Here is a 26,219-nt window from a genome sequence, read left to right on the forward strand (position 1 = left end):
TGAGAGAGGTGTTTTCTTATTAAGATAATCTGTTGAAAATCAGTCATTTTCATCATGTGTCACTTGGACCTTACGATAATGCTCAGAAAGCAAAAGGTGGACAGTAGACAGTAACTCAAGCCTTTTGGCTCTTGAACTAAGACAGTGAGTAAAATTTCCACAAATTATGAGACTGATAAAAATATTGTTGAAGTTTAGGAATTTGATTATTAAATATCCATTAGAATAATAAATCAGATTAAAGTAATCAGTAATGAAATATTCTGAAGGCTTTTGACATTAATCAGAATACACTAAATGATTGAAGTTTCAGTTTTGATGTTGCTGCTGCTGCTGCATCGCTTCAGTCGTGTCCGACTCTCTGTGACACCATAGACAGCAGCCCACCAGGCTCCCCCGTCCCTGGGATTCTCCAGGCAAGAACACTGGAGTGGGTTGCCATTTCCTTCTCCAATGCATGAAAGTGAAAAGTGAAAGTGAAGTCGCTTTGTCATGTCCAACTCACAGCGACCCCATGGACTGCAGCCTACCAGGCTCCTCCGTCCATGGGATTTTCCAGGCAAGAGTACTGGAGTGGGTTGCCATTGCCTTCTCCGCAGTTTTGATGACAAGAACTTAAATTTTTCTTTATAAAATTTTGTTATTGTTAATGCTAAATTGTTGTAAAAATGTTTGTTCAGGAGAATTTAGTATGATATTCTAATAGTTAACTTTAGATCGAGTTTGTTGTTCAGTATAAACATGTATATTTCTCATTACAATCATATGAAGCAAATACTGTTATTTTCCTATTTCATAGATGATAAAGCTGAGCACAGAGAAAGGAAGAGATTTTTAAAAGGCCACACAATATTTGATCCAAGGCAGTCTGGCCTTAGAGTCCATGCTCTTAATCTTTGCTTATCACTAAATTAAGAAGTTGGGATTTGAAATAAATTAATTTAAAAAAAGGAAGTTGGGGTTTGGAGTAAGAAAGACATGGGCTTAAATCATGGCTGCAACTTAAAACTCCTAGGACAAGATCATGTCTTTTTACCTCTCAGAGTCTCAGCATTCTTGTTTTTAAAACAAGGGGTGTTTGGAGGATAAAATGAAATAATGTATGTTACTGTTGAGCAGACACTCAACTTGTTCAGTAGATGGTAAGTAATATTATTATAACAAATAGTTGTAAGTAAAATGAAAAAAGTCACAAAGACAACCATTGTTAGCATTTTGAGGTATATCCTCCCAGTCTTTTAAAACTTGTGTTTTTTTTATTTTAGTAATATATCTTTTCTGTTGATGTTGTTTTTTCCTTGTATGACATTTTTGGTTTATGTTTCACACACAAAGAGGCTTGAATTTGTCTGTATTGTTTAGCAATAAGGCAAGCCTATTTCAGCTTCTGTGCTGGCCAAAACTTTTTTTCTCCCTGTTTAAGAGTGGGTAAATAGAGATAGAAGACACGGAAGTACACACACTGTTTTTTTAAAAAAATGAAAGAATGAGATTATGTTTGAATTAAACTTTCTGATAGAGTGTCTACAAACCACTAAAATGTAGGACCCTAGAAATGGGCAAGAGAACATGTGCTCATATTAATTTTATTAAAAATAACAGTGAGATTCTAATTTCAAAATATTTAGTTGTTAACTGAAAATGCTCTATCTGAAGTCTTAATGAACATAGACTACTACTTCTTGATGAGTGAGATATCTAGAAGTCTGTCCATATATTGCATTGTTAAATTCACTCAGTGAATTTATTTAGCAATACCTAAACTAACCCCCCCTTTTTATAGCCTTAGCAAACAACATGGCTAATTCTCTTTTCCCCCCTTTTTTCCCTCCCTTTTAGGTCTACACACAATGAGCTGGAAAAGAATCGGTGAGTCAATGATGAGGTGTAGCTTTCATATATGTTAAAAAGCAAACTCAGCACTTGACCTGTGAAAATATAATATTACATATGTAGTTAAAACGTTTTTACATGTGTAATATATCATAATCTGATACATGTGTATTATCTCCCAAAAGTAGTAAGTTTATGCTGTCTAAACTGGAAGACATAAACACACTTCAAGTTCATTTGAATTTTGGGTTTATGTTGAGCCTTCTTTATATCTGTCTTTGGAAACAGGTTAATTGTGATAGGCTCATGGCTTAAATATGGTCTTGCTAAAGGATTAGGTTTCTGTAATGTTGCTAATAACTGTTATGGCAAGTTGTAGGTCACTGAATTTCTCTTTCCTTGCAGTTTGTTCTTTCATTCATTCATTTATTCATGCATTCAACAAATCTTTATCTAGTACCATCTATATGTCAGTGCCAGGCAGGTATAATGCTTTACATAAGGAAGACAAGAATGTGTAAGGCAGTTTCTGACCTTAAGGAGTTTATAGCTTCCTGCAGGAGACAGATAAGTAGTTACAATACTGTGTAGTATGGTAAATATGATGATAGAGAAGCAGAGGATCCTGAAAGATCATTTTTGAAGGTCACCTGATTCTCTCTTGATGGAATCTTGGAATGCTTTTCAGAGGATAGTGAGCTTTGTTTATTGAGGAAACTGCTTCCCAGGTGATGCTAGTGGTAAAGAGCCTGTCTGCCAATCAATGCAGGAGATGTAAGAGACGTGGGTTTGATCCCTGGGTCAGGGAGATCCCCTGGAGGAGGGCATGGCAACACACTCCAGTATTCTTGCCTGGAGAATTCCTTGGACAGAGCAGCCTGGTGTGCTACAGTCCGTAGGGCTGCAAAAAGTTAGACACAACTGAAGCGACTTAGAAGCATGCGCACGTTAGAAGTTCAATATGAGTATAAAAGACTATAGCATGAGGCAAGCCAAGCCAGACGTTGACAGTTTTACTGAAGAGTTTGGACTTTTCTGGGAACAATAGAAGTAGTTGTATGATTTTAAGGTGAATTGAAATATGATCAGATTTATGTTTTGGAAGAATCACTTTGGCTACCATGTAAAGAATTGGTTGATTGGCAGAAGAGGTCTCAGAGACAGGAAAACTCTTTTGGAGGCCTTAGGAAGCCTCCACTGTAAGAGAGAGTGGTAGCAATTGGAAATAGACAGAATATAGAAATAGTAGGGAATATAATCAATAGAAATGGGTGATTAGTTGGCTATAGAAGCTTAAGTTTTAGATGGTATTAACTATTTACCAAGAAAAGGAATATAGTAAGAAAACAAGTTTGGGAGAGATGATGGGGATTGTACAAGTAAAATATTCTCTTTTGGATACAGAGGTTAAATTAATAAGCAACAAACTGGAATTATTTACATCAACTTTTTAAAATTATATTAGTTTCAGATGTATAGCACTATATTTTGAACCTGTATGCACTAAAAAGTGATCACCATATAGTCGACCCCCTTCATCCATTTCACCCTGTGCCACAACCTCCTTCCCCTCTGGTAACCACTAATCTGTTCTCTGTATCTGTACGTTTGTTTTTGTTTTATTTTGTTTGTTTTGTTTTTTTAGATTCCACATGAGTGAAATCATAGGTATTTGTCTTTCTCTGGCTTATTTCACTTAGCATAATACGTTCAAGGTTCATTACTGTTGTCACAGATAGCAGATTTCATTCTTTTTTATGATTGAGTAGTTTTCCATCATGTGCACACATGTGCATGCTCACACACACGTATGAATGTGTGTGTGTATATATATATACACACACACACACTGTGCTGTGCTTAGTCGCTAAGTTGTGTCTGACTCTTTGTGACCCCTTGGACTGTAGCCTGCTAGGCTCCTCTGTCCATGGGGATTCTCCAGGCAATAATACTGGAGTGGATTGCCATGCTGTTCTCCAGGGGATCTTCCCAACCCAGGGATCGAACCCAGGTCTCCCACATTGCGGGCAGATTCTTTACTGTCTGAGCCACCACGCACAAATAGCACATCATCCATCCATCCATCCGTGGGCACTTAGGTTGCTTCCATGTCTTTGCTATTGTAGATAAGGCTCCAGTGAACATAGGGGTGCATATATCTTCTCAAATTAGTGTTTTCCTGTCCTTCGGATGTGTGTGTGTGTTAGTTGCTCAGTCATGTTTGACTCTTTGTGACCCCAAGGACTGTGACCCTCCAGGTTCTCTGTCTATGGGATTCTCCAGGCAAGAATACTGGAGTGGATTGCCATTCCCTTCTCCAGAGGAACTTCCCAACCCAGGGTTCGAACCCTGGTCTCCTGCATCGCAGGCAGGTTCTTTACCATTTGAGCTACAGGGAAGTCCTTTGGATAAATACCCAGAAGTAGAATAGCTAGGTACACCAGCCCTTTTGACAAACAAGATCTCTATGACCTTCAACTTTTTGTCCTGCCCTTTTTACAATAAAAGGGTCCTTACAGATTGACTAACCCAACTGCCTCACTGCAGATGAATTTAAATGTCAAATTCTCTTGAAAAGGCTTAGCATAGTCCTCCAAGCTCATTTAGTGGCTTTTACTACTTTATTTGCACAATGCTCTGTTCATATCTCCTATTATGAAACTTAATCAGGTAGTCTTATAATTATTTGTTTATATGTCTCTTTCTGTCAAATGATTCTGACTGCCTCAAAGGTAGGGATTCTGTTTTGTTCAGTTTGTAACCTTGGTGTCTAGCATTTGACATGTATCAGAAGATGTTAGCTTTAATATTAAGTGAAGGATAAAACTGAAGCATAGTTCAGTGGTCTAGTCAAAGACATTTTGCTAGTTTGAGGCAAAGCAGTTTGGCAGGCTTTAAAGAATCTCTTTTCTGCCTTATATTTCTGTCATATTAAAAGAAGTATCTGGCTAGCTTAAACATGGCAAAAAGACCAAGAAATGACAGCTTTGAAGATTCTAAAAATAAAACCTTATTTTGACCTTTAGAGCACAGAGTGTATTTTGAGCCATATGTTTTAAATACTAATAAACATGTGGCTTTTATAATTATTTCACCTACTTGAATGTGGTCCTTGGGAGACCCTCATTGGAAATCTAGCAAAAACATTTAAAACTAAAGAGACTTTTTAAGTACAGTATTTGGAATGGAGCTTTTAAAATCCTTGCGTAAACTTTGTTCAATGCATTCTGTATATCAGTTATGACTTATTGATAACCTTATCACCCATAGTATTACTTTGATATGCCTTGTAAATTGTTTAGTACTTGTTTGTCTGTAGTGCTGTGTAACATACATAGCTTTTATCGCCTTAACTGTACACAGTCTCTGCTGTGTCCAGTGAAGGCTTTTTGTTTCCATTTTACTTACTTACGCTTTCTGGCTGGTTTCCTAGTCTGCCTCTCTTAAGGCATGGTTCACTCATCCTTTTCTGTCCTTTTCTGGTAGTCCTAATGTCTTTTTTCCTGAGATTAGGTCTTCTTCTTTCTCCTTTCTCTCTTGTTCTTTTTCCCTCCCTCCTTCTCTTCCTTGAGGTTGAAAGGTAATATAGAATTAACCTTTTTTTCCCCCAAGATATGTTTGTTTTTAAAAGGGGTATTTATCAATATAAATAAATCTCTATTTTAGTGGAATGTGTCAGAGGATGAATACTAAAGGAAGAATTCGGTTTAGTAACCTGTGCTCTGTTTCTGAAAAGTGGATCTAACAAAAAAAAGCAAAAATATTGGTAGACACAGGATGATTTAAAGGAGGGAGATGTTTTAGCCAAATAGCAAGAAAGTAGCACAAGAATATTGTTAATATTTAAGCCTGTATTGTTATTATACTTTTTAAGGCCCTACCAAGTTGTATTTAATAGCTCTTTTTTCCAAGGTGCTGTTTTTATTTGAAATGTTAAAAAAATTTAACCTAGATTTGACATCTTTTAAAATAAATAGAATTTTGACTTTACCTTTGATTTGCTTTTCAGTGTAATGAGGAGAATAATTCACTGTCAAAAGAGTGATTCGATTTTGTTTTCATTCTGAAAAAATATTCCTGAAGCAGTTCATATTTTTGAAATTTTGCCATTCTAAATATAATACTTTCATGTCAAAAGTTTGGGTGTTTTTTTTGGGGGGGGACTTAGTTCTAAAATCTTGCATATAAAGCTTCTCTGAGTTATGTGTTTTTTACTGGAGCAATGCAGGGAGAATTAGAGTAGATGATTTTAAATTGTTAGTGAATGATAGAGTAATTCCAGATGGCTGTCTTAAACAAAGCCCTAGCATTGCTGAAGCCCTGGGTCTGGCCTTGAGGACACAATTGCCAGTGAATGCTGAGGTTCATACTTCCAGATTTCAGAGGGTCTGGAGCACAGAGTAGTTTGCTCTGGCCCACAGTTACCCTGGGATGCCTACAGTCTTTCGTAGTTTCAGACCTGATAAACAAATTCAGATTCTTTCTTGGATAGGTCCTGGAGGCTTATTTCTGCCTAAAAGCCCGAGCCTGGTCTAGGTGGTAGAGAGCGTTTGTCACTTGTATGTTCGCCTTGTCTTCCTAGACCTGCAGTGGGTCATAACAGACTCAGGAGGTGGAAGTAAAATACCTGTAGATGACTTGCATTCCTCAGGAGCCTATGGGAATCATCTCATGGTAAAACTAATTTTACCTTTGAGTCTTTGAGATTTGAGAATTAGGAATTTACATTGCCCCATTGGCTTATCTTAAAAGTTGGGTCCTTTGCCAGAGGAAAAAACCATTCAGTACAGATTTTAGATTACTTCCTTGCTTTTTCATTTTCTTAATTCAAATTACTGAAGATGTTTTTGAAAGAGTCAACAACTTTAATAGAACTTTAATGGTCAAGTACCTTAGTGCTGACAGCAGGTGAGGCCATTCAACCTTAATAACTGTCATTCCATTGAAACAAAAGGCTTACTCTTATCCCAGCTTTGGCAAATGTAAAAGGACCACATGAGGACACTGGACTTACAATGCCTTCCTAGGCAGCGCAGAAGTACCTGAGTATCTGTGATAAAAGAGAAGCATGCCCAATGAATGGTAGTAGGTGTCCTCCGTATAGAGATTTTCTCATAATACCTCTGATGAAAAGGTGAAAATGAGTGTTTGTTGAATACTTATTGTGTTCTCTCACCTTGCAAAACCATTATTTAATCCTGTAAGGCAGGAAAGCAGAAAGAATAGATCAAAGTGTTGTTGAAAACTAACCATAAGATGATGGGAACACAAAACAGTCTTAATCATGATCCTGTCTGATTGCAAATAGTCTTTCTCTTCAGTAAGGATTAATAAATACTGCATTTGGCATTGTGGTAGATAAAGTGATACATAAAATACCCTGTCCTACCATTAAGATTGGGCTTCCCAGGTGGCACTAATGGTAAAAAAACAAAAAACAAAAAAAACAAACCCACCTGCCAATGCAGGAGACAAGAGATGCAGGTTTGATCCCTGGGTTGGGAAAAATCTCCTGGAGGAGGGCTTGGCAACTCACATCAGCATTCTTGCCTGGAGAATCCCATGGTCAGGGGAAACCTGGTGGGCTACAGTCCGTGGGGTCACACAGAGTTGGACATGACTGAAGTGACTTAGCATGCATGTACTTACCATTAAGATTAAGGCCATTGTAGTTTGATAGTTATAAGTTTCCTCTTTCAATATCAGGATTTGGTTAAGTTACCAATGCGTGTCTAGAAAGATGCATTTAAAGTGTTTTTTAAACTGAAGATTGAAACCCGTTAAGTAGCCTGTGCAGTCATTTTAGTGAGTTATTTGAAAAAGAAATAGAGTAGGATAGGAAATACCAAAGAATATTGCTTGAAGTAAAGGTAAATGTAGATTTGTGAAACTTGTATATTCTGGGTCATGATGTAAAATGCTATGGTTATAGTCAACAGCTACTGCCTGGATAGTCAAGGAGAATGTATCTTGAGCCATGAAGAAAAGAGAGACTTTGAGTTTAAGGAAAGATTAAGGAAAGGGATCAGAGCCATGGAAGCAGGAGGTCATTAGCTCTGTCCAGGAAAAACTGAGTAGACTTTATAGAGTGAAAGAGTCGAGTAAGAGCAAATTTGGAAAATGCAATGGTGGCCATAGGACTGCAGAAAGTCAGTTTTCATTCCAGTTCCAAAGAAAGGCAATGCCAAAGAATGTTCAAACTACCTTACAATTTTGTTCATTTCACATGCTAACAAGATTAACATAGTCATAGTACTAAGTTGAATATCAACAACCTCAGATATGCAGATGATAGCACTCTAATGGCAGAAAGTGAAGAGGAACTAAAAACTTCTTGATGAGGGTGAAAAGGAGATTCATGAAAAAGCTGGCTTAAAACTCAACATTCAAAAAATGAAGATCATGGCATCTAGCCCCATCACTTCATGGCAAATAGATGGAGAAAAAGTGAAAACAGTGATATACTTTATTTTCTTGGGCTCCAGAATCATTGCAGATGGTGACTGCAGTCATGAATTAAAAGAGACTTGCTCCTTGGAAGAAAAGCTACGGCAAACCTAGACAGCATATTAAAAAGCAGAGACATCACTTTGCCGACAAAGGTCTGTATAGTCAGAGTTATCAGTTTTCCAGTAGTTATGTATGGATGTGAAAATTGGACCATAGAGAAGGCTGAACACTGAAGAACTGATGCTTTTGAATCATGGTGTTGGAGAAGACTCTTGACAGTCCCTTGGACTTCACGGAGATCAAACCAGTCAATCCTAAAGGAAATCAACCCTGAATATTCATTGGAAGGACTGATGCTGAAGCTGAAGTTCCAGTATTTTGGCCACCTGATGCGAAGAGCCGACTCATTGAAAAAGATCTTGGTTCTGGGAAAGATTGAAGGCAGGAGGAGAAGAAAGTGACAAAGGATGAGGTGGTTGGATGGCATCACGGACTCAATGGACATGAGTTTGAGCAAGCTTCGGGAGATGGTGAAGGACAGGGAAGCCTGGCATGCTGTAGTCATGGGGTAGCAAAGAGTCAGACACAACTGAGCAACTGAACAACAACAACATAGTCTATCACATTAGTAGTGGGAAGTGAGGCCAGATAGGTGGTTTGATATTAGGCTGCAATGTCAAGCAAGGAATTTGGATTTTATTTTGTTGGTAGTAATGAGTTTTGGGGGCTTTTGATCAAAGTATACACATACATTCACACACATGCATGCATGTACATGTGTGCACACTTACACACACATGTACTAGTTATGGAAGCAGGGACACTAGTTTGGATATTTTTGAAATAGCCCAGGTAGGAGAAGGATATAAGAACCAGTATTCAGTTGATGGAATTGGGAATAGAAAGGGAGAGAGAAGACTAAGAAAGAATACAAAGAAAAAAGATTATTATTTTCTGTTAACTGGTACTGTTCATTCCTCCTTACATTTTATTTTTTACATACCAGTAAGAGTGATCTTCTTAAAGTATATGTCAGGTCATGCCATTTCTGTTTAGTCTGTTTAGTCTTCCACTGGCTTCATGTTGCAACTAGATAAAATCTGTGGCAACAAAGTCCTACCACTCCATCCCTCATCTCGTATGGTCTAGGATGACAGTTTTCTTTCTTTTCCTCAAATACACTGTGTTGTTTCTTTCCATCTTATTAGAGCTTTTGTACCTGCTGTTTCTTTTACTTGTAAAACCCTTGCTCTACTCCTTTATCATTATTTAGTTCCCAGTTTTCAGGTCATTTTCTTAGAGAACAGTATGTGCCCACCAGTCACTCTATCCCATTTTGCCTTTTCTGTCACCTTACATTTATTTATATCTGTAAAAATTATTTATTTGTTTGAGTTATTTGACTTCTTTTGCTGGACTGTCAGTTTCAGGAAGACAGGGACTTGGTCTTTTTTTTACCCTTAGCACATAGCAGTCATTTAGTAACTGTTCATTGAATGAAAACATGACTATATGTGCTATATATTGAGCATACCTATAATCAATAATATTGCACACTGAATTATGATGACTCAGTCCTGAATATTCATTGAAAGGACTGATGCTAAAGCTGAAACTCCAATACTTTGGCCACCTGATGTGAAGAACTGACTCATTTGAAAAGACCCTGATGCTGAGAAAGATTGAAGGCGAGAAAGAGGAGATGACAGAGGATGAGATGGTTGGATGGCATTACCAACTCAATGGACATGAGTTTGAGTAAACTCTGGGAGTTGGTGATGGGCAAGGAGGCCTTGGCGTGCTGCAGTCCATAGGGTTGCAAAGAGTCAGACACGACTGAGCAACTGAACTGAACTGAAAAATGACAATACATAAAATACTCTTTTATTTAGCTCAAAAGACATATTATTATAATAAAACAGTGTCATAGGAGGTAAATAGAAAATTTTTTAAGTGTAAATAAATTATATGAAGAAAACTTGATACCTGGTGACATACCAAAGAATGTTTACTGTGCAGAACTTTATTTTGCTCATAAGAAAAGCATCAGTGCTCTTTTTTTAAAAGGGTAATTGACTTTTTCAGTTCATTAAGATATCATATTGCACACTAAGAAAAAGACAAGTAATTTTGTAACGAGTAAACACTTGGCAGAGTTCAAGCTCAACTTGTGAGGTATTTATGTTTTTCTCACTCCAAGAGTTGAAAATTGTTAAGCATTTTTTGAAGTAAAGATTTATATATACTTGGAGACTAGAATATCATAAATAATTTCAACTTTTTTGTTAGAAGTTTTGATGTATTAGTTATGTTTATCCTAGTGGTTTGGACATGATAATGAATACAATATATATTTTTAGACTATGTACATGTCCTCATCTGGCATGGACATTTTGACAGAGTGATTGTTTTGGTCTACTTTATCTTGGAACAGGATATAAGAGTAAACCTTTGACCATTGGATAGGCAATTGTTTCTTAGTACATCACCTGACTGTTTAGGATTCTGTGGTAGGAAGAGCATATCTGAACTGGTTTTAGCTGCATATCTGGGGTGCTTGAATGACACTTGTTTAAAAAGAACATATACTTCTTTGTACAGTATATACATTCTAGAAAAAAATGTATATTTGTTAGGGAAAAAACAAGTTGCAAAATTGGTTTGCCATAACTTTCATTAAAACTTTTTTAAAATTTTATTTATTTATTTATTTTATTTTTTGGAGACTACTAACTTTACAGTATTGTATTGGTTTTGCCATATATTGACATGAGTCCGCCATGGGTGTACATGTGTTCCCCATCCTGAACCCCCCCTCCCACCTCCCTCCCCATCCCATCCCTCTAGGTCATCCAGGCGATCTGGTTGCGACATCTGTCACCCCATTGATCGCCAGGGTTGATTCAGCTGATCTGACTAGCTAGGCGGGTGTCCCCTTCCTCCCTCACCGCTCTGTGTGTGTCCCTCCCGAAGCTGCATGCTCAGTCAAAGAGGACAACCATCCCTGATAGAGGAGGACCGGTCTTCAGTCAAGGGTATAGGAGTAGCTGCGCTCCCTTGCTAGAACCTCCAGACAAGCTCTCAAGATCATTAAAACTCTTACCTCAACTAATAGTATCTAAAGAATATATGCTTGTGCTAAAACTAAGTTACGGAGTTAAGGAAACTAAACCTGTACTGTCAGTTTGAAATATGTAAGCTGCAGCTGGATCAGACATCTACAGTTGTAGATTAGGTCCAATAATTCTGGAACCCTCAGTTTAAATTTTTTCTAGCCTTGGTTTATTACTAAGATAGACATTTTATCATGAAAATACCTTATAATAACTTCCTTAGCCTGATAAAAGGCATTTATGAAAAACCCACAGCTAGCAAAGAGATCCAACCAGTCCATTCTGAAGGAGATCAGTCCTGGGTGTTCTTTGGAAGGAATGATGCTAAAGCTGAAACTCCAGTACTTTGGCCACCTCATGCGAAGAGTTAACTTACTGGAAAAGACTCTGATGCTGGGAGGGACTGGGGGCAGGAGGAGAAGGGGACAACAGAGGATGAGATGGCTGGATGGCATCACTGACTCGATGGATGTGAGTCTGAGTGAACTCTGGGAGTTGGTGATGGACAGGGAGGCCTGGCGTGCTGCAGTTCATGGGGTCACAAAGAGTCAGACATGACTGAGTGACTGCACTGAACTGAACATTGTACGTAATGGTGAAAGACTAAATTTTTTCCCCTAAGAGCAGGAGTAAGACAAATATGTCTGCTCTTTTTGCTTCTACTCAGCATTGTACTGGAGGTTCTACCCAAGACATGAAGGTGAGAGCATTCAGATAGGAGAGGAAGAAGTAAAAGCATTTCTATTTGCAGATATTGTAGTCTTATGTATAGAAAATACTAAGGAATACACATAAAAACTAGAGCTCATTAAAAAATTTAGCAAAGTTGCAGGGCAGGATTGACACATACAAGCTAATTGAATTTCTATAGATAAGCAGTGAACAATCTGAAAACAATCTGAAAATGTATTAAGAAAACAGTTCTGTTAGCATCTAAAAGAATAAAATACCTAGGAATAAACTTAACAAGGGAAGTGGAAGATTTGTACACGGAAAACTACAAAACACTGTTCAAAGAAATTAAAACCTAAATGGATGGAGAGAGACCCTGTGTTTATGGATTGGAAGACTTAATATTGTGGTACGCCTTCTATTGATCTGCAGATTCAATGCAAACCTTGTCAAAATCTCTGCTTCTTTTTTAGCAGGGATTTATAACTAATCCTAAAGTTCATATGGAAATGCATGGTACCCAGAGTGGCCAAAGCTATCTTGAAAAGAACAAAGTGGAAGGCTCATACTTCCCAATTTCAAAACACAATAAAACTATGAAACCAGGCAGTGTGGTATTGGCCTAAGTATGCTTATACTTGTAGATAAGCATATACTTATAGATAAGACTTATAGATCAATGGAATAGTTTGCAGAAATAATCACTTACATTTATGGTCAAATAATTTTGAACAAGGGTGCCAAGACAATTCAGTGTCTTTTCAACAAATGGCACTGACACAACTGGGTAGCTATATGTGGATTAATGAAGTTAGATCCCTGTCTCACACTATATACACAGGTGAACTCTGAATGGATCATAGACCTGAGTCTAGGTCTAAAACTATAAAATTCTTAGAAGAAAACTTGAGAATAATCTTCGTGACTTTGACCTAGGCAGTAGTTTCTTACATAAGACACCAGCAGTACAACAAACACAAGAAAAACAGATACATTGGGCTTTATCAAAATTTAAAACATTTGTTCTTCAGAAGGCCCCGTAAGCAAAATAAAGACAAATTACAGAATGGGAGAAAATACTTGCAAAACATATCTGATAAGAGACTTATATCCAGAATATATAAAGAACTCTTTAAACAATAAAAAGACAACCCAATATAAAAATTGGCAAAGGATTTGAACTGATATACAAATGGTCAGTAAGTACATGAAAAGATGCTCGACATCAAAATCACTAGGGAAATACAAATCAAAGCTATAAGATACCACTTCACACTCACTAAAGTGGCTAATTGCTCACCAACTTTGTGGTCATCCATTCATCATACCAGTAAACATTGTCTGGGGGAAAGGTCTGAAAAAGTCCACTGACCTCACGATTTGGCACTTAAAAAGTGCTGATTTCATCACTGTCTGATGGCGTGGTACATATGACTCAACACTTTACAGTTACTTAAGACATGTTATCAACCATAGATAAGTTTCCAACATATTGTATGCTGCTACTACCTAATGTGCTTTGAGTACTTGGTAATGAGGAAAGATTGAGTTCTGCATATAAAAAGGGAATAAAGATTTTTAAGAGCCCCTAATTAACGATGAAGTCTAACAAAGTTAAAATCATATGTTAAAAGAATATAATAATTGTTTGTTTCACTTAAGGATACTAAAATATAACTTGATTGTTTTTGTTAGACTTTGAACTACAAAATTTTAAAAGTGTAGCTGTGGAGGGAAGGAGAAACAGCATTGTCCAGAGACCAGGAAATAGCTACTGATCTAGTTTTCTGATAGGCAAATAAAAATGATGACTATTTCCTCTTTTTAGTCTACAGATGGAAAACTGACACCCTTGTTTTTTAAATTCATGTGTAAGTCCTAAAGAAGTTAATTTTATTCTTTGTACTTTTTAGACAGTAGGAGCCCTGTTACAGTACTAAGTTAAAAAAAAGTAAGGAACACATATTCAAATTCGACTGTTTATGAAACTATAGAACCAGATAAATATAGAAATTAACATCAAACAGTGTACAAAGTAACATCATCATTTTTCAGAAAGACATGTAATTGATTCCTTTCTTATTGTGTGCAAGAGTATTTTTTAACTTTAGTTTTATAGGGGTAGGAATGCTGAAAACTAGAAAAACTAAAAATAGCTGTCAAAGTGCAGAGATAGGCACCTGTTAGAGTTAGAATTGAATGTTATATGAGATAGAGATGAAGTAATGGGTGGGTTTTCGAGATAAAATTTATGGTTAATAGAGGAAGCATATCCAGGATAAAATTACACATCTAAAATGCAGCCTATGCAGTGAAGTCATTGCAGCAGTGTCTAGATAGATTCGCAGTTTCTATATTGACCTTTGTCAGAAATAGCTCATTAAGGCTAAGCTGACCCAGGCTGCAAGGTGACAGAGGCTGACTCAGACAAGGATTGCATTCTAGAAACTAAGTGTTCTCAGAACTTCAGTTATCCAATTCCTAAAGTTTAAATGAATTCTACAGTGGATACCTGGGAAGAGATGAGATCATCTCTTGGTTTCAGAAATAACCAAGAAATATTATAACTTGAAACTCAGATTCTAAAATTATGTATAAATATATCAGACTTTAGATAACTGACATGGTATTATAATGAAGGTGTAGTAGCTTTTTATCCATGTGATTGCAGATTGTGTATCTCAGTGCAACTGTTACTTGTTTAGGAAAACACTTCCTCTAAAAATATGAATTTATCAGTTAAAAAGAATAGCTTAATAGATTTTCCTGATATAGTTTAGGTGATACAGTATACAAAAATCTATTTTATATCAACTTTAAAAAATGTTTTTAATCCATAAAATTGACTGTACCTTTTACACTGATGTTCATAGTAATTAAACAGCAGCAGAATTTCACTAGATTTAAGGCAGTGTGTTAGTTTGCTGAATTCTTTTTGTTGTGTACAGTAATTAATGCTGTGTAAATGCTCTGATAAGTACTGATTTAATAATTACAATTCAAGTAGTTTTGTTGAACGGTTGTATTCTTTATGTAAAGAAATTTCAATTTTGGTACAAATTTTGGCACTTAAAGCATGCCAAGAGGTACATCAGTAAGAAATCTTTTTATTACATGAGATACTTCTTTTAGTATCTTCCATTCTAAAAATAAAGAGATTCAGACCATTTGATATGTTTCAGCTGTTGGAGAGAAGAGGATAGTTATTGTACATGTTTATCTTTTTCTGTGCTTAATTCTAGTGTACAATACCATTTGCAAGTCCCACAGGTCTTGGGATTGAAAAGCTACAGGTCTAAAGAATTCAGTAATAAGAATAGAATTTTCTTATATGGTTACTTGCTAATCAGTTGGTGAAGACAAATTTGCTTGGAAAATAATTAATTCAGCCCTGGGACATTATTGCTTATATTCATAGCTTCTAAATCAAGAAAAGTTGAAACTTTATGAACTAATAAGTATAAATAATTACCTTATTTTGTTTATGGGAAAGCCAATAGAGGAAGGTAGATTTTAATACTAAATGTGATTTAGGAGCTGAATTGTCAAAAAGAATACCTGTAGTCTAACACAGATGACTTCTTTGGGAATATGTAATGCATTGGTGTGAAAATTATACCAGGTTAGAAGATAATAATTTTTCTTCTCATCTCTACTACTGGTAGGTTGTAGACATTATGCAAGTTATCTAAATTCTTGTTTTCCTTAGCTGTAAAAAGAAGGAGACCTGGATGATCTCTAATTCCCTTCCTACATGAAAAGTTTTATAGTTCTGTGAATTTTTAAGTTCAGCAATTATAGGCCTATTAAAAACTTAAATATTATTCTGCTGTCTCCAAAGCATTTTCCTTGATATATATATATGCACATATATATGTATGTATGTAAATGCCCCCGCCAACACACAGAATTAAAGAGCAGCTGGAAAAATGAGCTTAGAACTGTGTCTCATTCAAACTTCTGTTTTGGCTCAGCTGGTAAAGAATCTGCCTGCAATGCAGGAGACCTAGGTTCAATCCCTGGGTTGGGAAGATCCCCAAAGAAGAGAAAGGCTATCCACTTCAGTATTCTGGCCTGGAGAATTCCATGGACTGTATAGTCCATGGGGTGGCAAAGAGTTGGATACTACTGAGTGACTTTCACATACACACTTACTTTATATTGAAAAATGGTAGATATTTGTATAAAAGTAGAATTTTCCCTGTAGTAATTCTACATGTAAAAGTAGAATTTACATGTAGAAATTGAATGGTTCTAAGACCTACAAGACCTTCTAGAACTAACACCCAAAAAAGATGTCCTTTTCATCATAGAGGACTAGAATGCAAAAGTAAGAAGTCAAGAAATACCTGTAGTAACAGGCAAATTTGGCCTTGGAGTACAAAGTGAAGCAGGGCAAAGAATAACAGAGTTTTGCCAAGAGAAGGCACTGGTCATAGCAAACACCCTCTTCCAGCAACACAAGAGAAGACTCTGCACGTAGACATCACCAGATGGTCAGTACCAAAATCAGATTGATTATATTCTTTGCAGCCAAAGATAGAGAAGCTCTATACAGTCAGCAAAAATAAGACTGAGAGCTGACTGTGGCTCAGATCATGAACTCATTGCCAAATTCAGGCTTAAATTGAAGAAAGTAGGGAAAACCACTAGACCATTCTGGTATGACCTAAATCAAATCCCTTACGATGATACAGTGGAAGTGACAAATAGATTCAAGGGATTAGATCTGATAGAGTTCCTGAAGAACTGTGGATGAAGGTTTGTGACATTGTACAGGAGGCAGTGGTCAAGACCATCCCCAAGAAAAAGAAATGTGAAAAGGCAGAATGCTTGTCTAGGAGGCCTTGCAAATAGCTGAGAAAAGAAGAGAAGCTAAATGGAAAGGAGAAAAGGAAAGATATACCCATATGAATGCAGAGTTCCAAAGAATAGCAAGAAGTGATATGAAAGCCTTCTTCAGTGATCAGTGCAAAGAAATAGAGGAAAACAATAGAATGGGAAAGACTAGAGATTTCTTCAAGAAAGTTAGAGATACCAAGGGAACATTTTATGCAAAGATGATCACAATAAAGAACAGAAATGGTATGGACCTAACAGAAGCAGAAGATATTAAGAAGAGGTGGCAAGAATACACAGAAGAACTATACAAAAACGATCTTCATGACCCAGATAACCACAATGGTGTGATCATTCACCTAGAGCCAGACATCCTGGAATGCGAAGTCAAGTGCACCTTAGGAAGCATCACTACGAACAAAGCTAATGGAGGTGATGAAATTCCAGTTGAGCTATTTCAAATCCTAAAAGATGATGCTGTGAAAGTGCTGCACTCAGTATGTCAGCAAATTTGGAAAACTCAGCAGTTGCCACTGTACTGGAAAAGGTCAGTTTTCATTCCAATCCCAAAGAAAGGCAATGCCAAAGAATATTCAAATTACCGCACAGTTACACTTCATCTCACACACTAGCAAAGTAATGCTCAAAATTGTCCAAACCAGGCTTCAACAATATGTGAACCATGAACTTCCAGATATTCAAGCTGTATTTAGAAAAGGCAGAGGAACCAGAGATCAAATTGCCAACATCCCTTGGATTACCAAAAAAGCAAGAGAGTTCCAGAAAAACATATACTTCTGCTTTATTGACTGTGCCAAAGCCTTTGAGTATGTGGATCACAACAAACTGTGGAAGATTCTTAAAGAGGTGGGAATACAAGACCACCTGACCTGCCTCCTGAGAAATCAGTATACAGGTCAAGAATCAACAATTAGAACCGAACATGGAATAACAGACTGGTTCTAAATTGGGAAAGGAATACGTCAAGGCTGTATACTGTCACCCTGCTTATCTAATTTCTATGCAGAGTGCATCATGCAAAATGCCACGCCAGATAAAGCACAAGCTGGAATCAAGATTGCTGGGAGAAATATCAATAACCTCAGATATGCAGGTGATACCACCCTTATGGCAGAAAGCGAAGAAGAACTAAAGAGCTCTTGATGAAAGTGAAAGAAGAGAGTGAAAACAGTGGCTTCAAACTGAACATTTCAAAAACTAAGATAATGGCATCCGGTCCCATCACTTCATGGCAAATAGATGGGGAAACAATGAAAACAGTGAGAGATTTTATTTTGGGGGACTCCAGAATCACTGCAGATGGTGACTGCAGCCATGAAATTAAAAGATGCTTGCTGCTTGGAAGAAAAGCTATGACCAACCTAGGCAGCATATTGAAAAGCAGACATTACTTTGCCTACGAAGGTCTGTCTAGTCAGAGCTATGGTTTTTCCAGTAGTCACGTATGGATGTGAGAGTTGGACCATAATGAAGGCTAGTTCAGTTCAGTTCAGTCACTCAGTCGTGTCCGACTCTTTGCGACCCCATGAATCGCAGCACGCCAGGCCTCCCTGTTCATCACCAACTCCTGGAGTTCACTCAGACTCACGTCCATCAAGTCAGTGATGCCATCCAGCCATCTCATCCTCTGTCGTCCCCTTCTCCTCCTGCCCCCAATCCCTCCCAGCATCAGAGTCTTTTCCAATGAGTCAACTCTTCACATGAGGTGGCCAAAGTACTGGAGCTTCAGCTTTAGCATCATTCCTTCCAAAGAAATCCCAGGGCTGATCTCCTTCAGAATGGACTGGTTGGATCTCTTTGCAGTCCAAGGGACTCACAAGAGTCTTCTCCAACACCACAGTTCAAACACATCAATTCTTCAGCGCTCAGCCTTCTTCACAGCCCAACTCTCACATCCATACATGACCACAGGAAAAACCATAGCCTTGACTAGACGGACCTTAGTCGGCAAAGTAATATCTGCTTTTGAATATGCTATCTAGGTTGCTCGTAACTTTTCTTCTAAGGAGTAAGCATCTTAATTTCATGGCTGCAGTCACCATCTGCAGTGATTTAGAATTGATGCTTTTGAACTGTGGTGTTGGAGAACTCTTGAGAGTCTCCTGCACAGCAAGGAGATCCAGCTAGTCCATCCTAAAGGAAATTAGTCCTGAATATTCACTGGAAGGACTGATGCTGAAGCTGAAACTCCAATCCTTTGGCCATCTGATGCAAAGAAGTGACTCACTGGAGAAGACCCTGAGGCTGGGACAGATTGAAGGCAGGAGGAGAAGGGGACGACAGAGGATAAGATGGTTGGATGGCATCACTGACTCGATGGACGTGAGTTTGAGCAAGTTTCGGGCGGGAGTTGGTGATGGACAGGGAAGCCTGGTGTGCTGCAGTCCATGGGGTCACAGAGTCAGACATGACTGAGTGACTGAACTGAACTGAACTGAGAATTTTCCCTAAGAAGCATATGTGTTTTTTTATGTATAAATAATATAAACACATTCCTCAAAGCTTTATATACAAATACTAATTAATATTATTGGAGAAAGAAATGCAACTCACTGCAGTATTCTTGCTCAGAGAATCCCATGGACAGAAGAGCCTGGTAGGCTATAGTCCATTGGGTTGCCAAGAGTTGGACTCGACTAAGCAACTAATACTACTACTACTAATGAATATTAAGACCTTTTCTCTTTTGAAAAAATACTTATCACTGATTCACTAAGGAAATGTAACAAGTTAATCCGTAAACATTGATGTGCTAAATCCTGGTTATATATGTATTTTTATATTCTCTGATACATTTAAGTTTACATTTGCTCATGCTCCAGAAATCTGGTTTTATGGTTATAACTGTATTGTATTGTTGTATCTAATCAGTCACTTTAATAGGCTCCAGTGATCATTAAATGAGGGTGCCGTACCAGGAGGAAAACGCACACTGTTGTTAGTAGACGCCAGAGGACAGCTTAGCTTATTTAAAAACATATATCTCTAAATAATCTGAAATAGGTTGGTATATTGGGATCCTTCTTCCTTACCATTTGGACAAAGTAGCTTTTTAATAATGTCCTCACTGCTTTGATAATCTGCCAAACCCACCCCTAATTTTGGGACATCTCCACATTTATTTTTTTCCTCTTCAGGGTTGATAAGGTTTGCTGGAAATTAAAGCTGTGCTGACTGAGTCTGATAGAAATATATGCTGTCTTTAAATGTAACATTCTCGCTTCTTATTGTGTCTCCATAGCATTTACCAGTGACTCTTCAAACCCTTTTAAAAAAATCCTTTTAGCAGAGTGTGGGGTAAAAACTCAAAGCTAGGGGTCATCAAAATCACATTCTAATTTTCAGATACGACTTTAGTTTCTCCAAAATGTGGTAATGTATGTGAATGATCTTGAAGATCCCTTCTAGTCTGAAAATACCCAGTTCCACTTTTTACTGTCAGATAAAGTTTGTGAACCAAGGGCTAGGACCCATGTCTCTCAATCCTAGTCTAAAGATACTTCTAGTATATTTTGTGACTCCCATTTCCTCCTTTGCTGAAAATAAGAATGCCTGTTTTGAACTTCTTCATCTTCCTCTATTTTCTACCTTTGTGTTTTTAGCTCAGATTCCTTACTCCATCCCCACCCACCCTCACCCCCACACGCCCCTTTTGAACGTCTAATGCACAGTAAGGTATGAATAAGAATAACAAAAATGTTTATAATAACTCCAAGTTAGAAGTAACGTGAATTCTGATCAAAGGGGAAATGGCTAAATGATAAAACATGTGTACTTTGTATTGGTTGAAAACAATGCTATAGATTTCTATGTGTATATATGGAGATTTCAAAGATATATTAAATGAAAAAAAGCAAATTGAAAAGTGGTATTTCCAGTATCTCATTTATGTTCAGTTCAGTTCAGTCACTCAGTCATGTCCAGCTCTTTGTGACCCCATGGACCGCAGCATGCCAGGCTCTCTGTCCATCACCAACTCCCAGAGTTTACTCAGACTCATGTCCATTGAGTCTGTGATGCCATCCAGCCATCTCATCCTCTGTCATCCCCTTCTCTTCTCGCCTTCAATCTTTCCCAGCATCAGGATCTTTTCAAATGAGTCAGTTCTTCACATCAGGTGGCTAAGTATTGGAGTTTCAGCTCCTGCATTAGTCCTTCCAGTGAATATTCAGGACTGATTTCCTTTAGGTTGGACTGATGTTAATAACAATTAAATGTGTAAATACATAGGAAAGATACATGTCAAACTGAAACACTTTGTTGCCTCTGGGGAAGGGAGTGACAGACAAGGAGAAGCTATCTTGTTGATTTTGTTAGAATTTTTATAGTAAGAGTTATTACTTGTGAACTGAAAGATTTTTATGAAAGGTGATAAATGTAATTCTGTCTCTACATTTCCATAGATAATAAAGCTGGAAGGATCCTTAAAAATCATCTAGTCTAGTATTCTCTTTTAATGGATAAGGAAAACTAAGTTCCTCCAAGTGTTATTAGCTCCACCAAGCTAATAACAGAGTCAGGATGAGAGTCTGGATTTTCCGATTCCCAGAGCAGAACTTTTTCACACGCTTTCAAGGTACAGCTAAGTTACATTTTTCACAGAGTCTTTTCTGTTTGTCTAAAATGGTATCTCTTCGAAATTCCCATCTGTTCATTGTGTCACTTATGTGAACTTTAACCCATAAATACTGTAATGTCCTTCCTTTCTGGATCACATATAGCCCATGTGGAGACTCTAACTCAATGTCTTTATATCTGACCAGGGTCTTGCATGTAACAGGTACTTAGTGAATTAGTAATTTCCATTTTTGTTTGATTTTTATAGCTGGCTATGCACATTGTGTTAGATTAAGAAGAAAAAAAGTTAAATGCCAAGTCAAATAAATAGCTGGGTTTTTTTTGAAACCTGCCCCTTCAAGATAGAAAATATTTTAGGAAGGCACATAGTGAGATACTTGCTGCCCTGAAAATATCTTCCCTTTCCAAGGAAAATACTTTTGTTCTCCACTCCTGCTTCAGAGAGAACAGTTTGTCCTCATAGGATATTCTAGGTAATATGACCCACTTAGGAAATATGTGGTGATTGTGCTTCATAATGGGCCCTCTACTAAAGTTGTACCATGGGAAAATGCTTCTTGAGTGTGATGTTTTTACAGATATACGTACATGTCTATATACCTGAATTGGGTATAGCAGACCAAAAAACTCAATTATGACTTAAAATTTTCCTGTAAGTAGCTAGAAGCCATGGCAGACTGTTCTTTTGTTGTTGTTATTATGAAAACATTTCCCTCAAAATGTTTATACAAGTGTCTTGTATAAAATTTTATACAAGTGTCTTACCATTGATGTGTTGTTTCCTTATTTTCTGTCTACATAGCTCTAAGATATTAACATCTTTTACATATTAGCTTGCTTTTTGTGATACACACTCGTCCCTATAATGTTTATTTACAGTTGTGTGAGTTTTTGGTAACTTGATTTATTCTGATAGCTGTTTAATTTGACATCATTAAAAGCCTGTAGAATTATCTAAATAGATTACATGGAAGTTTCCATGATCATTTAGAACATTGTTCTTGGGTGGCACCTTGGGAAGACATTCTTTTTTTTTTGTAATTTTATTGGAGTATAGTTGACTTACAATGTTGTATTAGTTTCAGGTGTACAGCAGAGTGATTCAGTTATACATATACATATATTCATTCTTTTTTTAGATTCTTTTTTCTTAAAGTTTATCACAGAATATTGAGTAGAGTTCCCTGTGACATATAGAAGGTCCTTGTTCGTTATCTGTCTTATATTTGGTATTATATTTATGTTCATTCCAAGCTCCTGATTTATCCCTCCTCCCTCCACCCACATTTCCCCTTTGGTAACCATAAGTTGGTTTTCAATATCTCTAAGTCTGTTTCTGTTTGTAAATAAGTCCATTTGTATCCCTTTTAAAAAATTAGATATATGAGTGATATCATATGATATTTGTCTTTGTCTGACTTAGTATGTGAAGTATAATCTCAGGTCCACCCATGTTCCTGTAAATGGCATTATTTCATTCTTTTTTATAATATTTCATGGTACATAGGTACTACATCTTTATCCATTCCTCTGCTGAAGGACATTTAGGCTGCTTCCCTTCTTTTTTGGAAGGCTAATGTCTCTCCTAGTTTACAATTATTAGCTTTAGAAAAACATCACAGAATGCTGAGAATTTCCATAAATGCTTCTAGCCAAATATGGCCAGTTAGTATTGAATTTGCTAAGTCTCTTTGGTTGTGTCTGACTCTTTGCGACCCAATGGATTGTAGCCCCCCAGGCTCCTCTGTCCATGGGATTCTCCAGGCAAGAATACTGGAGTGGGTTGCCAGGGGATCTTCCCTACCCTGGGATCAAACCTGCGTCTCTTCTCTTCTTCCAGGCAAGAACACTGGAGGGTATTCATCTAGAGCCATTTCTGTTATGTGAGAATTTAAAAGCGTTTATGTATATGTGTGTCTGTATGTGTCGGAGAAGGCAGTGGCAACCCACTCCAGTACTCTTGCCTAGAAAATCCCATGGATGGAGGAGCCTGGTAGGCTGCAGTCCATGGGGTCGCTAAGAGTCGGGCACGACTGAGCGACTTCACTCTCACTTTTCACTTTCATGCATTGGAGAAGGAAATGGCAACCCACTCCAGTGTTCTTGCCTGGAGAATCCCAGGGACAGGGGAGCCTGGTGGGCTGCCATCTGTGGGGTCGCACAGAGTCGGACATGACTGAAGCGACTTAGCAGCAGTCTGTATGTGTAGATTTGCTTAAAAACTAGCTATGAGTTTGGCTCTTCTGAAAGCTGTGAAGTAATTAAAGTAGAGATAACAAGTTTATTAAATAGAAAGTGATCTGTAACTAGTGAATTTCAAATATGGTGTGTTAAAACTTGTTCTTGCTCTGTTGAGCGTTTTTTTTAAAAGAAATTTTAAAAACAATCAGGTTTATCACACTTGGATCTGTTCTGCTTGGAAGGGAAGATATTAGGTGTTAGTTATCCCCTATTCTTGAGATCCTAGATTTTTTATTTTCATACAAAGATATGTAGGTTAATTTACTTATGATAAAGTAAGTAGATATCTGCTATTTTCTAAACTTTTAATTGGTCTTACAGTTTGCTACAATAAAGTTATAGTCAACATACTTAGTTTAGTAATAGTTGAATGGAATAGGAAAAATGGATTTTTAAACATTAACTTCAGGTTATTTTCTGGTTAGTACTTTAAAATTAATTTTTTTTCAGATAGTAGTCCTCTATGGAGAAATTTTTTTAGAAATAATATAAAGAACCATATTTTACTTCTATCTAGGATTTCTTGATTTAGAGTTAGCAAGCTGAAACTCAGATATATGTTTAAACTTGGCAGCTTCGATGTGCAAAATGGCCTACCTCTGCTGAGAAAGTGAAAGTTAATTGGAGGTTTCCCAACATTTTTGGTAGAGCTTTGAGTACTTTGAAGAGTTGGGTGGATGCTAGTACAGGTCCAACAAACAGTGGTTAGGGATAAACAGTTTTTGTCTTTTAGCAGCAGTTTTACTGTTTCCAACAAGATACAGTTTGACCTCTCCCCCCCCCCCCGCCCCGCTCTACCCTTTGCACTTTGTACTCAGAAGTATGTTGAAAATTTAGGTTTAGGATTTGTTTCAGACTTCCATGATCTTGATAATTTAGAATTTGTTTTGATCTTCCTTTGAATATCAATCTAGGATGACAGAAGTTATTGGTAATAGTCAGATGTCTATGATAATGTCTCTTTAACAGTCTTACATACTATTAACCCCAAGGTCATGTTTTCTAATTAAAAATATTTGTGTGGAAATGGGAGATCATTTGTGCAAGTGTGAAAGTGTTAGTTGCTCAGTCATGTCCAACTCTTTGCAATCCCATGGACTGTAGCCTGCCAGGCTCCTCTGTCAGTGGGATTCTCTAGGCTAGAATACTGGAGTGGGTAGACAATCCCTTCTCCAGGGGATCTTCCCAACTCCGGGAATGAACCTGGGTCTCCTGCATGGCAGGTGGACACTTAGACCAAGTAAGCCACCAGAGAAGCCTGGGAGTTCATTTGAAGTGGCTTAATTCCTGGCACTGACAGTGGACTCTTAAAGATAATAAAGATAATTACAAATCAGCTGACAAGCACTTATTAGTCTTTGACTGTGTGCTTGGTACTGGGGATAGGATAAGAGAAGGAGAAATTCCAGGCCCTGCTTTTGAGGATTTTTAGTCCAATTAGGTAGAAGACAAAAGATTTTATAAAGCCCCTACAAATAATATGTAATTAATTGCTATGTTATGTGTGTCCCAGATGGGAGTTGAGGTAAACTCAAAGCAGGGGGTTATCATGGGCTGAAGTTGGTATGAACATCTTGAAAGTGAAGTCGCTTAGTCGTGTCCGACTCTTTGCGACCCCGTGGACTATAGCCCACCAGGCTTCTCCGTCCATGGGATTCTCCAGGCAAGAATACTGGAGTGGGTTGCCATTTCCTTCTCCAGGGGATCTTCCCGACCCAGGGATCGAACCCAGGTCTCCCGCATTGCAGGCAGACGCTTTAACCTCTGCATCACCAGGGAAGCCCTGAACACCTTAGGAGTGATTATTTTTGTGACTTGCATGATTCTCTGTAGGAGTTAGCCAGAATTAGTTTTAAAACATTGTCATTATGTTTGAAAGGGTTTTCAAGAGAAATGCTGCATCTGAAACTTTCTTGTTTTTTAGTCATTAAAGTATGATTTGTCACTTATTCTGGGGTGAAAGTAGACTTTTTTAGCTATTTAGCATGGATGAGATAGGTATGACCGTTCTGCTGCTGCTGCTAAGTCGCTTCAGTCGTGTCCGACTCTGTCGGACAGGCTCCCCTGTCCCTGGGATTCTCCAGGCAAGAATACTGGAGTGGGTTGCCATTTCCTTCTCCACAGATATGAGCCTGGGACCACATTTAGAGAATATGATAAGGCCTTCTTATTCTCTTAATCTATAGTTGCTTTCCTGGTATGTCTCTAATGACAGCTAAAATACAGTGTCATTGTTAATGCTGCGTTTTCCCTATGAAGGGATGTCTACTTGGGCTGTCCCTCTTATGTAGTGCAGTGTAGGTGAAGGCCCAAGTGTCTGTGCAAACAGCCAAGACCTTCAACTGGAGAAGATACATCTGCTATAGCTTCAGGGAAATAAGGGTAATACCGAAGGCCTGTTTCCTTAGCTCTCTAGACTCTCTTAGATGTCATTTTGTTTTGGAGTTCTGTTGAAGTGCTCATTTTATTCTA

The 26,219-nt window shown here is 37.6% G+C and overlaps 1 protein-coding gene across 2 annotated transcripts in view; it reads left to right on the forward strand.

The window, feature by feature from the left end:
- Nucleotides 1-26,219, forward strand: part of MXI1 (MAX interactor 1, dimerization protein) — a 93,567-nt gene that overhangs the window by 45,480 nt on the left and 21,868 nt on the right. For both annotated transcript variants that reach the window (XM_040254410.1, XM_040254411.1), the window contains exon 3: nucleotides 1,840-1,869. In XM_040254410.1, coding sequence (XP_040110344.1) covers nucleotides 1,840-1,869 — 30 coding nt within the window. The remainder of the gene's footprint in view (nucleotides 1-1,839; nucleotides 1,870-26,219) is intronic.

The sequence above is a fragment of the Oryx dammah genome, unplaced genomic scaffold, assembly GCF_014754425.2.
Source record: "Oryx dammah isolate SB20612 unplaced genomic scaffold, SCBI_Odam_1.1 HiC_scaffold_14, whole genome shotgun sequence".
Taxonomy (NCBI): domain Eukaryota; kingdom Metazoa; phylum Chordata; class Mammalia; order Artiodactyla; family Bovidae; genus Oryx; species Oryx dammah.